This window comes from Ischnura elegans, chromosome 10 (genome assembly GCF_921293095.1).
Source record: "Ischnura elegans chromosome 10, ioIscEleg1.1, whole genome shotgun sequence".
Classification (NCBI taxonomy): domain Eukaryota; kingdom Metazoa; phylum Arthropoda; class Insecta; order Odonata; family Coenagrionidae; genus Ischnura; species Ischnura elegans.
The window spans coordinates 95,478,296-95,492,707 of record NC_060255.1 but is presented as its reverse complement, the minus strand read 5'-3'; the positions used below and the strand labels follow the sequence as shown (position 1 = coordinate 95,492,707).

Here is a 14,412-nt window from a genome sequence, read left to right as displayed (position 1 = left end):
AGGAGAAGACAGGGTTGTCAGAATGGCCAATACAAGAAGGGTAATGAAAAGCTGATTATCATACATATGCAAATGTTGGGTGATTAGCAGTGAGTGTAAACATTCTCAAAAGAGTCCCAAAAGAGAAAGATTACTTTCACCCACATCTCTTCCATCCTGCAGTAGTTACAAATAATTTACCAGGGTCAAAAACTGGTAATTACCCACGTGCTACAAACTTTTAACAGAGCTTTACCACAGAGACTAAACATATCACCGGACCTACTAAAAGGAAATTTAAGACAGCAGACACTATTTTTAATTTAATATTCTATTACTGGGTCCATGTGCACACAAAAACAGGTGTGTGTACAGATGGGACCCAAAATGCACATTTATTGTATCTGTGGCGTAAATGAGATTTGGCTTTGGGATTGGATGGATCAGATTGAATAGTACACAACACTGGGTGATAATAACCAGGCAAAGAAAGGCGTAGGCGGATTAATTATAGAAAGAGTTTACAAATTAGAATTTGTAAATTATGAAAATCAACTAACAATTTGAATAAATCTGGGAGCTATAAAACTAAAAACATTTACGTAGTGTAATTCAAACAAGTAGAATTACTCTAATACAAATATCATTTTCACTTTTAGGTTTCTGGGGTGGATCTATCTCCCCCCACTGTACTGCACATGTAGCAAAATGCACTGAGCATTAAAATTGGAAGAGGGAGGGACCAAAAACAAAGCCCCTATGAGACCAATATGAGCCACATGATGGTATGAGGATTGCTGGAAAACACCGAGGAGTCTCACTTCCTTTTCCTCCGAACAGGAAGTGCTGTCGAAAGGCAAAGGTGACGTAAGTGATGCAGACGCTATATCAATCATTAAATTGAAAACTGTTGGCATAATAAAATTCAAGGTTAAAATAAACACCATAGGATCTCTATACTTCAAGATTATGTGTGATATATATTTGATTTTATATACCATTATCAATAGAAGTAGGGTTTTTATTTATTTGCAGCTAACTAACAATACACCATGTTAAAGTAGAAGACTAAATAACTGAAAGAAGACTAAAAAAGAAGTGGCAAATAATGAAATCCATAGTAATATTTCCACAAATTTGTCCATCATATGAAGAAAAGCCCAGTCATGTCTGTGACAGTTCCCCTGGAATCTTTTCTAACCCTAAAGAACATAAAAATAACCCTTCCTCTCACAACTGACAATATTTCCACCCTCCATCACATATCCCTTTCCACTGTGCACAAATAAATTAGAGGAAAATTGTGAACTGTCTAATTCAATTAATTATAAGAATTTTCACCACAAACCATACATGACCCTTTCACAATGATCACAATTTGGTTTATGTTCTCAATCCCATACCAATATTACCATATTTCTCCAAATATAGTCCCCCCCTTATTTTGAGGCTTCAATTTCGGGAAAAATAAAAAAAATGCGCTTGAATACAGGCGGTCCTCGACTTTCATACACTCGACTTTCGTACACTCGACTTTTGTACAATTCGCACTTTCGTACGTTCAAAATTGACACCAATTACTTGACTTTCGTATGCTAAACTCGGACTTTCGGACGTTGGTCTGTAATTTTTTAAAATTCCCGCGATGTTTATTGCGCATCCCAACATTCAATTGTTTCAAATGGCAATATATGCTAGCAATACGAACGTATATAATGAAGGGAATTGTTGGTAGTTGACTCTAATCTAGGTGATTTATTTGGGAGAGAGACTGCCTGCTATAGGCTCCTTTATCAAGAGAAGAAGAAAGCCTTCATTGAAGATATTTTTCAAAAGAAGTTGACTAGACATCATCAAATAGCTTTCAATAAAACTAGTAAGATCTTCTTTCTAATTGTGTTTTTTCGTTTGAGTGCTGTTTAATTCATGTATACCTTCAGCAACGATATTGCACGAAATATCACCCGAATTCCGTTTGTCTTTTTTGAATAACATGCGAAACGAACGTCACCTGCCAAATGTCGAATTTTGGTGTAAAAATTAAAAGGTATCCAGAGTGCGGGTTCAACAACTACATTTTGTTATGCTTCTTGATATGTCTTTTTATTTATAGTGGACATAATAAGTGGAACGTCAACTTAAACGCCAAGAGGAAGTTTTACTCGATAGCCAACAGAGTTCTTGTTTTTTAAACTTTTATTTGCATTTTCTGTGTATTTTCGAAAGAAATTACAGTGGAACCTCGTTAAAGCGAGTACGGGCTATAGCGACACCCCCGCTATTACGAGAGATAGCCGATGCACCGTCAATTGACCCTATAATAAGCGTGTTAAAAAATTCGTTTTTACGAGACCCTTTCGGTGTTGGCTCTCGCCATAGCGAGGGTTTCACCGCCGGAAGACTTTCATGAAGACTCCTTAACCTCTGTAATTGCTAGCGATCTGTTAGAAATGTAGTTAATGGAGTGCTCAGTCTCAAATTTATGTGGTAAACTGTCGTTCGATAAATATAATGATGACGAAACAATGCTTTGCATGATTTTTATTCAGTGCGGCGCTTATAAATTGTTTGAATAGTTAGTCGTTATTTGAGTAAGGAAATTTAGTGATGCAAAAAAACATCGCCTTTCGTCTGGATTAATGCTTACGTTTATCGGATAGATGTTTATCTGTCGCCGCACCATTCCTGTTCCTATATATCTGTTCGCAACAGGTATATTGGCTATTATTTGCTCCACCTCCGGTAAAGCGACAATTCGCTATAGCGAGTGTTTATTAGTGCACCGTGGGGTGTCGTTATATCGAGGTTTCACTGTAGATGATTTGAGGAGTTTTATTAACATATTATTAAAATTAAGTCAATTGAAATGAATTCCGTAAAAAAAAGGTTGTTGTACGTATATTCCGCTCTTTTGGAACGTAACCCCTAATTAGTATGGAAGTCAATGGTTCGACTTTCGTACATTCGACTTTCGTACAAGTTTTCGGGAACGCATTGTGTACGAAAGTCGGGGACCGCCTGTATAGTCCACCCCCTTTACTTTTACCTTGGGCATTTTTGGAAAAAAAGGGGGGACTATATTCAGACATATACGGTACTACTCAATGGGAAAAAGCAAGCCTCTCACCTTCTCGCTTGAGTACTCCGACTGGTACCATGACGGAGGGAGGAGGGGCCCTAGCCCTCTCGCCCACCTGCTCCAGGGGTGGCACTGTCGAGCAGTACTCCATCGGGTTGTTGGGATCCGGGCGACTAGCACCAGAGCGCCTTGGTGGTGAATGATCGGATGCCTGGTCCAGCAAACAATCACCTTGGCGACCTGCAACCAAACAAAAGAAAATGTTTTACAAGATATAGAATAGGTTGACGAGGGATATGCACTTCCAGAGTGTGCTTCAAAGCTAAATAACTTGACTCATGAAGCAATTTCTAGTAAATCAAAATTGATAAGGATACCACTCCACACACATTTTAAATGTTGGAGTGAGTGATTTTTATTATTCATGTTTCATTTATACAGTGCATATTAATATTGTCAGTAGTCTGTTTGGTTTACCATTGTTGTCTTTGTTTGTTGCTCCGTTGTTGCTACGTATAACCATGCTTTATTTTGTGCATTGTAAGTAAAGTAAGTGAACAGAAAGACGTTCGAGTTCCTATTATATGGTCTGCTATCGGTGTGATTAACTTAGAAGGAAGAAATTAGTTAATAATTGCAACATCAAATTTTAATTAAATCCAAGTTTAAAGTAAACAAAACTAAAGGAATAAACTCTACTTTGATTTTAAACTTTAAATAAGAACTTATATTATACTACTAAGTTCCAATTGCAGATTTTCAAATCAAATGACTAACTATAGGCACACAAACTATTAGGATACGCAGATTTATTTAAAACACTGGTTTCATTGATGATTAAAAATTCCCTAAGGGCACGGCCCTTCTTGAAGCTGAACCCTTATGAACCCAAATTTATCATAACCTTAATGCAGCCTTTATGCATTCAGGTACAATTTGAATTAGCTGCACACAATGGATTCTCATTTGCATATTTATGGAGATACCTGAAATTTACGCTCTGAGATCAGACAAGCATGTGGATAGATATCAGCGTAGGGCAGTAAAAGAAAATATTGGTAGTTTTCATAGTTATAGGGGCATCTCATTCTAGTATTAGAACTTTTCATCACATGCCTAGCAATTAATTACCATAAAAATAAGTTTCATTTCAACCTTTTATGGCTCTGAAGTAAGTACATGAAATGTTTCACATCACTGTAACCTAAATAAAATTGACAGCAACCATAAAACCACACACAGGCAAATCTTGCATTGCACCATCTCGTGAGAAGCAATTCAATCAGGGTGCAGGAATCATAATCGAACTGCTATTACATTACCCATTAGCTATTCTTTCCTGGCGACTGCTAATGACAATTTTTCAATAAGCCTAGAAGAAATTCCACATTTTATCAAAACTTTTTGATATGAATAATCAAAAAACACCGCAAGGGTATTATTATGTGAATAATTGATACCGGATATGTCTGAATATAGTCCCCCCTTTTTTCCAAAAATTCCTGTGGTAAAAGTAAAGGGGGGCACTATATTCAAATGCATTTTCTTAACTTTTCCCAAAACTGAAGCCTCAAAATTAGGGGGTGGGGGGACTATATTCAGAGGGGGACTATATTCGGAGAAATACGGTACTTGTAAGCTTTTTACTTCAATTCCTGGGTTAAACATGAAGGCTTGCCATAGTAAGGCAGAATGCTGACCACAGTATGTACTGTTTTTCAAAGGCAAAACATAATTTACTTCACATATTCCTTTTCCCATTTTCCACAATCATGCTACCACAAAAAAGGTAATTTGATAAACAACTCCCAACTGATTCACCTGAATTTGGAGGATAGTACCCCCCGGATGTGGGTGAAGCAGCAGCTGCCTCCTGAGCAATTATACTCTGGCACGGAGCACAGACTCTGGCCTCGGAGTGATCCATGTATGCAAGGCGTGCCTTGAAGCTACAGCACTTTGAGCACAGCACCTGGGTAGTGAAATATTTATCAATGCTTACACTTTCTCCACTCACAAATCAACATGATGAACAAAGGCAAAATAAAAAACCTTATATACATGTAAGCCAGATATACATGTAATAAGTTAGCTATTACTCATTTGAGATCATGAGATGCCTGCGCATCTCGATACCTCCACTGCACAAGCGCATAACAATCGCCTACCAAATCAAATCTGCTCATCTAGTACTATTAGGGCTACTAGATGAGCGGATTTGATTCGGTGGGCGATTGTTGAGCGATTTATGATAATTGCAATAGAGCTTTGATCATCCAATGAAGGAGAAGATCAAAAGTTATAACCAAAACAGGTGGATAATAATTAATCTTGATCAATTATGATAAATTTCTAAGCAATTTTTATGAGACTTAGGTTTCATGCTTTTTCTGAAATTTTTTCACCCATTCCACACAAAAACTGGCATTTTCTCTAAGGTGAGGAACGGTGGGATAAGAGATCAAAGGAGAGCAGGAAAGGGACAGTATGAGGATGTTAGAGGTGACAGACTATGGAAGCGATAGGAGTATTATCAAATAAATGATCAATCAAACATCGGGTAATTGAGGCTCTCCTGTATTGAGCATGCATGACTGATGTATTGATGAATTTAGTGGACAAAGAAAAAATAAAATGACTCTCCAACTGAAAGAAGGGATGAAAAAATACCCATTTGTTTCAAGGGAAGACTAAAACAAAGTAATGAGCATTGGGACTTCTGAGGCAAACAACACACCACAATTTTTCCATTTCATTTCACCATTTCCTCGCCCTTAGTTGCAATAGTTAAGAAAATAAATTCATTGATTAAAATTACAGGAAATTTACGAAAAAGTAAAGAGTAAAATTTGAAGATTACTTTTATGAAAAAGCAACTATTTAAGGTTATCATTAAAAAAAAATTACCTTTAACGGTAAAACTTACTTCATCATTTACTTTTGGATAGGTATATCCTAATTCAGATTCTTTAAAATCATTAGGCTTTATTTTTAGATGCATATTTCCCATAGTATTTAATATCTTTCATTTACATATTCACAAATATGTGAAAATAAACCAACCATTCTAACTTTCCACAGCTTGTCAGATAATGAAATTTGGCCCTACCAACATTCCCCAAAAATTATCTATCATGACCAGTTATTGAGTCATTCCATGATTAAAAGTTAAATGTCAATGCATTAATACAATAATGATTTAATTAAATAGTTGACTACCTTTTCATTCATTATTTTTAATCGTTAATACCAAGCAAAAGGAATAATCTCCCAACAGCTGAGAATAAAAGCTTAAAATTAAGGGAATCATCAGATGCTACATATGCAGCATGTTTCTCTATGGAAGCGAGGCTTGGACGTTGACAGCAGCAGAGAGATCAAGAGTGGAAGCATTTGAAATGTGGTATTACTGGAGAATGATGAACATAAAATGGATCGACCAAGTACATAATGAGGAATTATTAACAAGAGCAGGAGAAAAGAGACCACCACTAAAAACCTTAGATAGGACAACTTAGTTGGCCACATAGTGAGGCTCGATGGCCTGATGAAAACAATCGTACAGTCCAGCCGGCGAGAATTGTCCGATGGCACTTTAAAAGGAGGGGCGGAGAACCCTGCGCCAATATGGTTTGCAACCAATCACTGTCCCCCAAACGCACCTCATACCCTTGCCTACTCATGCAACGTTGTCACATGCGCATGAAGCACTGAAATAAGCCTGAACCACCAAAACAAGCCCTTTCTGTGAATCGCCAAAACAAAGGATTTTCCTTTGGATCCTTCACGCTCGTCGTCCCTTCTGGCTGCTTTCTTCACGGAACCCTTTTGTTTACATGTGATGTGGGCGTTTCCCTTTCTTACCTGGCAACCTTGCCCCCTACCCCTTCTAGCTGTCAACGGACAACTCTCGGCGGCCAAACTGTAGTAGGACAGGTGGAAGGGAAGAAAAGCAAGGGACGGCCCCAAGTGAGTTACATAAGGCAGTTTCTAAAGGATGTAAAAGAGAAAAAGAACGTCGCTATGAAAAGGCTAGCTGATAGGAGAGAGGAATGGAGATCTGCATCAAACCACTCCTAGGATTGTTGACTAATGATGATGACGAGAGGCAATCATGGCTTTGTCATGAGTAACCCTGCGTACATACCTTCCCACATGCCCTGCAATGGTGCCTCCTCTTGATCAAGGTGAACTTTGACATGCACAGCATGCAAGCTGGGGCATCTGCATCCGGCACCCAGAACGGCGCCACGTCACCCAGCGAGAGCCCACCCGATGACGAGCCGTGGCTCATCCTAGACTCCTCACCCACAACAATGTCCGCCTGAGCCACAGGCGATGAAGACAAGTCTCCCTCGGACATCCCAACACTGCCCAGCTGTTCAACTGGGCCACTCGGCGCCACTTCAGGGCTCGAGGAGTCATTGCTGCCTTCGCCACTGGCCCCTTCACCACCCCCCTCCAAGTCATTCCCCACCCCTGCCTCATCGGCCTCACTCGAAGATGAAGACGACGAGGACAAGTGTCCCTCCACCTTCACCTCCCCCTCTGGTGCAGCAGTGGGCTGGGTCTCTACGTAGCTCGGATGGGCACCTCCAATCACCTTCGGAAGGTTGGGTGGTATCATAGTCCTTCCAACTGTTGCCCCCTCCATTACGCCAACTACACAAGGAAGAGATCCAGAGGCTGACTCATTCACTCTCAAAGCTGCTCCTTGCGCTGAAATGTCTGACGGAGGCCATGGGTTGGCAGGGGTAGCACCAGGAGGGCCTGCAAGATAAAAACACAGCACACTTAAGGGACACGCACATATTAAGTTGCTATTGTCATCAGATCATGAGATGCCAGGTCATAGAGAGTGATTCTGCTAAATTTAATCATGGATTCCCCCCATACAAGACATCAGTTATATCTCCGTTGATGCAAATCAGTCCTCATTTGTTTTCTTCCACCATCAATACCAGAGGATGCTGCATGAAGCAGTGGAGATGAGTGGCTGCCGGCCTTAGGCCGACACCGTCAAAGTCATTTTCCCAAGATATTCAGTTGCGATCCTATTCAGTATGAGTACGTCAGCTGCAGTTGTCACAAGGTGGAAGTCAACCACAAGCCACTTCACTCAAAGTTTTAAGTTTTATTACTAAGTTATAGACAGAATAAACTTTCTGAAAATAACAATCTACAATCTTATATGGCTTCACCCAAAACTCTATGATGTCAGGCAGTTTCATACAAACAGTCACTATAAAAATAATTTTCCCAGAGTTTTCCAAGTTTTCAAGGTAAATATACCTACTTAAAGTGTTTCCGAAATACTTAATCCATTTTGTTCCTGACAACATTTCACTGAAATTCCTAAAAAGATTCCACACCGGAATGGTCCCAATCACACAGATTTGGCCAACAGAATAAGCATGTGAAAAAGTACAGTCACATATGAAAATTGGAGTCTAGCTTTTGAGAGTTTGAATTCTTGTCAAGTCTAGTGAAAGCATGACAATGGTACTGTCTGGCCAAAAGTAACTTGGATGCAATGCAATTTCTAGTTTTTTTAGAAAAATAAAGAAATCCCCTGAGTATTTCCACTTTTTCAGATTCCATGAGGTCTCTGGACACTCACAGATGTGAAATAGAGCAATAAAATTTGAGCATCCTCAATCCAGAAATGCCAAATCAGGCAAAACCTATAATCTAGCAATATTGCTATGGTGGGCCCTCAGGAATAATAAAACATTAATAATCTTACCTAATACTAGAAATTATTCCAAAATCAATTACTTATGGACGTGAAGCAGTAAAACATGATCTTAATAATCACAGAAAGCTGAACAGGCAACAAGATTGCTTGCTTAATTTTTATTATGAGAATCATTCAACTCAATCCGTCAACCAACATAATCAGCACAGGAAATCACATGAGATATATCCAATGATATTTTGATTCCTGAGAGCCCTCAACACATTATTAGACATTCATTTCCCCATTCAGACTTGAAGTGGCATGTTACCATTAATACCATTCTCAGTTGAATGCTTCCTTTAACTTGAAATTGAAATATATGGTAGTAAATTGTGATTTCGATCAAAACATACTAATTCAATGAAGAGAAGTTACATTTTTTTTCCTGCATTACGTTCTTGAACAATTGGTCTAATTTTTAAAAACCTTTTCTCATTATTAAAGCTTCATAAGGGCTAATACAGCAAAACTACATCACACATCAAAAAAAGTTAAGAAATTCAACACATTAAATGATGTAATCTGAGAAACTAACAACTAATCTAACAAGTCGAAGGGGTCTAACAAATTCCTTTCCAGATCTGTGGGAAGAATTGCATCGTAGAAACTGACAGATCGATCAAAACACGCCTAGAGGAGCATGAAAGAGCAATTCGACTGGAGCAGTCAGCGAAGTCCGCAGTAGCCGAACACACAGCCCTGGGCCACACAATAGACCTTAAAGAAGCAAAAATTGTTGCCAAAGTGAAAGGTTTTAAACAGAGACTCATCTGAGAAGCCATAGAAGACGAGAAGAACAATATCAACAGGGACACTGGCATTAAAATTAGCCATACTTGGCAACCAGTACACAGCAAAAATAATCAACAACCTACTCCTCCAACCTCCCACTCCCCTCCACCTACCACATGCGACAGATACCTTTATACATGAATTTAAATTCCCACCTCTTCAGAATCCCTTGAGAACCAGCATCGGTCGGGAAACATTGGGGCCACCCAATAATTGACGTGGCGACATAGCCCAAAAGTTTTTATTCAACAAGCATTCAATACTTACTACTGTTTGAAACATTAAACTATCTCTTGTATGCTATTTAATATGCTGAATTTCTAAACTTGTTTTTGGTCTGTACTATTGTTTTGGTTTAACAGCCCTGATAGAAACAAAAAATTAACCGAACCATTGGTAAGGCAAATTTTTTAATCACTTGGGCAAACCCAGAAGAACTTCACTGAATAAATATGGGGTGAATAAAACTAAAATGTTCCAAGAATTCCCACTCACCAATGACAAGAGGGATTGGTATGGAGCTATCTTCCTCCTCTTCCTCTTTTGCAGCCGGCACAGGAGGGGGAGGATGAGGGAGAGCGTCCACCGCCACGAGGGGCAGGGTGCCCGGTCGCTGTACAGGAGGAGTTGCCGCTGCCACCGCCCTTCCCTCCTCCCCTCCCTCCACTCTGCAACTCTCTCCCACTTCCCCACCCTCCTCCATCGCGCAAGGGGGCGGAGACGAGGCAATCGGAGCAGGCAGGGAGGCGCCAATGGCACCATCCAGCAGTGCCCTCCCACTCCCCTCTTCCTCCCACGCTTCCTCTCGACAATCCTCTGCCACCTTCACTCCCTCATCTTCCCTCTTTGCCTCAACACTAGAAGAGTCCACTACCACCTCTTTCGCTACCTCATGCACAACACCGGGCTCTTCCTCCTCCTGCTCCAACTCCTCCAGGTACTTGGCAAAGTCCACGTCACTCAACTCCTCCTCTGCCTTGAAGCTGATGGGCCGTGTCTCCTCATGCTGCGAAGGGAGTTGGCGCTCACCTTCTTCCACCCTCTCTCCGACGGCATCCTCTTCTGATTCCACATCCTCAGCAATCCCCATCCCCTCCTCCACCACAGGCTGCTCCAATTCCACACAATCACGTCGCTGAGGCAAACTCTCCCCATCCTCCACTGAGCAAGGCACGGGCCCATCACCCACCTCTAGCACTGGACGGTCCGAATCAGGTGCCATCGGCACCACCACATCGACACTCAAGCAGTCATGTGAGCTCCTGACGGGCTCCTCATCACCCGTTAACGGAATGGAAGGATTGCTGTCACATCCATCAACAGTATTGCTCACAGGAAGGTCTGGTGAGTGGCAGTCACCAGCCTCCTCAGGTGATCTTCTGCCCTGATTCCACTCTTTGACAGAGTAAGGTGGACACACTGCGGCATCAGCAGTGGGAGGTAAAGAGGGAGGTGAGAGACAAGCACCGTGTGAGTCCTCGAGTATGTCTCTATTGCTCCAGACTTTATCACTGTTATTGCTACATGCTTTCTCTTCCTCCGCCTCTTCCTCCTCTGCAGTGGGCTGTCCATTGGCCAAGGGAGGCTGGCTGGGTCTAGCAGAGTAGACAGGATGGGAGGAGTCATTGATAACGACAGTGCTCTTCTCCTGGCTACTGGAGAATGAGAGCACTTGGGGGTGAGGATCAGGGGCAAAGTCAGCATCCAAAAGGTTTATGCGACGCAAGGACCTCTGCAAAACAAGAAAGAACATGTGATGAAACTAAACAAAGAACACTGCATGCAATTAACTCTTTTATTAGCAAAATAAAATACAGGTATCATTCGCTAAATACTATACTCCTTAAATGCCAACGGTTTATATCATCAGGGCATTTGATCCTACCATCAATGGGAAGCAATGGTTCATGAGCCCCTTTGGCTGAGGCATTGGGATGGCTAGGTCCAAAGTGATTTTCAGTTTCAAGGTAATATATTGTTTTTCATATTAATTTTATGAAAACCTGAGCTCTAACGAAACAATAACACATTGTATTGTTTCAAATTTTAAATCTGAAAAAATAAATTCTTTTCTGCACCATATTGAAAACAAATGACACATTTTAAAATTAGGAAAAAGTTCATGGGAATGTTTTAGTTCAGCCACAAGTAAATAATCCAAATAACATTTTTATCCCACAGTTTTTCTAAATTCTGCACTAATAATTATCAGTGAAATAGTGCACGTTTGGTGAAGTCTTTCTCAAATTCATCTACCTCCCAATTTTATCATTCTTTGCTTTCATCGTTACCTGGATTGGAAAGCTAAAATGTTCATCAAACATCATTTAACATAATTTACGTACAAGTATGTATCATTAAAAAACTTTGTAATAATAATCACTTTGAACCCTTTGAATACATAACTTAAAGCTTGATATTGGTTACAGTTGTCAACAAAAGCTCAATCTCTGTGACAAGGAGCCCCAACATTGGCTATACACTGATATGAAATTCTTTCAATCAGCAATATTAATGTGAGACAATACATTACATCTCTTGGCTTTGAGTTTTCCACAAAAAGCAGTTGTCAGCTCAATCCTGCTTTCAGGATTGCTGCCATGTAGTGTTTTTGCAGCTGCAGGGAAATAAATTGCAACCCCCAAATGGAAAAGAGCCTTAACGATGATAGGCTGAATCAAAAATGGTGCTGACCGATCAAAGAGAGCCAAATGAATTCAACTTTGACGCCTCCAGGATGGGAGGAGAAACGTCTGAAAACGACAACTTGGTAGCAGCAAGCTGCAACCAAAAAAATTCATCATACATGTTCATTGCAAACCTCTGATGCTTCATGGTGACTATCCCTCTTGTCCAGAAGATGCCTGCTGAGAAGAGGCTGCGTTGGCAGAGGCTGTGGTTGCACCTTGGGCAGAGGTGTTGAGGGTTTGCTCTTGGCAGCAAATCTTTCAGCCTGGTCTGTATGGGAAGGACAATTATTATTATTCCTCTAACATTACACCACACATGAATGCAATAAAATTTCTGTGATTACTTCCGAGTTCAAGTTGCAAAAGTCACTCAACCCTTGACTTGTTTCTGTGTTATTAGCTTCATTTATGCTAAAATAAGGAATGGGCCAGTTTGGTTCTTTGGTTCAGGACTCTACCAGTTCTTTAGCTTGGAACTGGAATCAGAACTGCAGCCAAAAAGAATAGGCACAGAAAGAATTTGAGCAAAACACAATTTGAAAACTTTCCAAGGGCATAACTAATTTAAACTAAACACTTTAAATAGAGTGATTTTAAGAATTAAAACACTTTTGTGTAAAATGCACCCATTATAGTAGTTTTCAAAATACCTGAAAAAAATTCACAAAAGGTTTTTAAAATAAAGGAAAGAATATGAACCCATTTAATAAGGGCTGGAACCAAGGAAAAGGATCAAGAACCGATGTCAGAAACCGAATTGAAATTGGAATGAACAAAACAGTCGAACCGACCTGTTTTTAGTTAAAATTCATCTGTTGCTCAACAGCTGATCAATGACTTAACGTACACATGGGGAACAATGGGACCAAATGGGCCTTGTCCCCATTCCTTAACAGCAAAACTAAAATTAAGCATTAGTAAGCAATTAGTAATCATGTAAAGCTTAAATTTGTGGAAGTTAACAATATTTGTAATGAGAAGTACTTAACCCTTTCCCTATGAATGATAAAAATATGCGGCAGGACGTTTCTTGACCCGGGAGACAGAAGCCACAAATTTTCGTCGGAGAATTTTCTATGCAAGCGTTCGAATGCCAAGAATATACGTTTTTCCTGCTCTCCCCCTTTTATGACGGTCACGGGTACGTGAAGTCTTAGTTTCGGAACCCAACAAAGCAGGACTTAAGCCATACCCTCGAAATCCGGGAGCAGGAACCCGAACCCCTCGTCTTAAATTACCCCTCTTTGTGGAAAGGGATCGCGGTCATACAATTGTTCATTCAGTCAGTTTTCGAAATAAATATTTGTTCCTTTCTCAAAATACATAAACTCATAATTGAATTCTTCGTCTTTTGAGCAGCATTCACAATTTTTAAACAAAATTCTGCAATAAATCTCGATTTCAGTATAAGCATTAACATGGAAATTGTTGCGGCATGAAATGCATTAATATTGATGGCAGAGCTTCGTTCAAAATTTGACAATTCTCCGAATAAAACGAGGAATTCAATGATTGACCACGAACCAATGCCGCTGGTAGGGTTATAAACCCCGAAAGGAGGGAGCCCAACTACCCTTGGAGTCTGAGACAATGCGGGGTCCCTGCTAGGAAGGGTCGAAAAAGGTTGGTGCTGAGAGTGTGTGATTATCAGCAAGACACTTCTTAACGAATGTCCTGCAAAAATGGTCTGTACGGAGGGCACGGAAGAGTCTCTTGGGGCTCAATACAGCAGTCATGCTAAGGTGAGAACTCCACTGTCTTGAAAGGGTTAGTTACAATCCTCACTCATTTATCATGGATTGACCCCAGTTTCAAAACAGCTGTGATGGGTGATGATGGCACCACCATTTAGAAACACGATTCAGTCAGTAGAAAATAGGTGTGGATTGAAAACTTGGACCTTTTACCTGTGTTGAACCCTGGGTCTTTCTCTAATAAATAAGTGTGGATTAAAACCAAGCACCTCATCATCAAAAATTCGATAAAAGTTTCCCTTATCCAGGGTATGGTTGTCCGTGTACGTGCAATTGTCAAATTTGTTGAATACCCCAATATAAAATGGCCGCTATGAGCTGTATACCGTGGTTTCGGAATAAAATAAAAATAAGACATCACAACACTCACTTGATCAC

The 14,412-nt window shown here is 40.2% G+C and overlaps 1 protein-coding gene across 2 annotated transcripts in view; it reads right to left on the bottom strand.

The window, feature by feature from the left end:
• Positions 1 to 14,412, bottom strand: part of LOC124167323 (zinc finger FYVE domain-containing protein 9) — a 47,200-nt gene that overhangs the window by 30,569 nt on the left and 2,219 nt on the right. For both annotated transcript variants that reach the window (XM_046545301.1, XM_046545302.1), the window contains exons 3-7: positions 12,412 to 12,548; positions 10,086 to 11,322; positions 7,206 to 7,828; positions 4,880 to 5,030; positions 3,107 to 3,298 (exon numbers count right to left, since the gene is read on the bottom strand). In XM_046545301.1, coding sequence (XP_046401257.1) covers positions 3,107 to 3,298; positions 4,880 to 5,030; positions 7,206 to 7,828; positions 10,086 to 11,322; positions 12,412 to 12,548 — 2,340 coding nt within the window. The remainder of the gene's footprint in view (positions 1 to 3,106; positions 3,299 to 4,879; positions 5,031 to 7,205; positions 7,829 to 10,085; positions 11,323 to 12,411; positions 12,549 to 14,412) is intronic.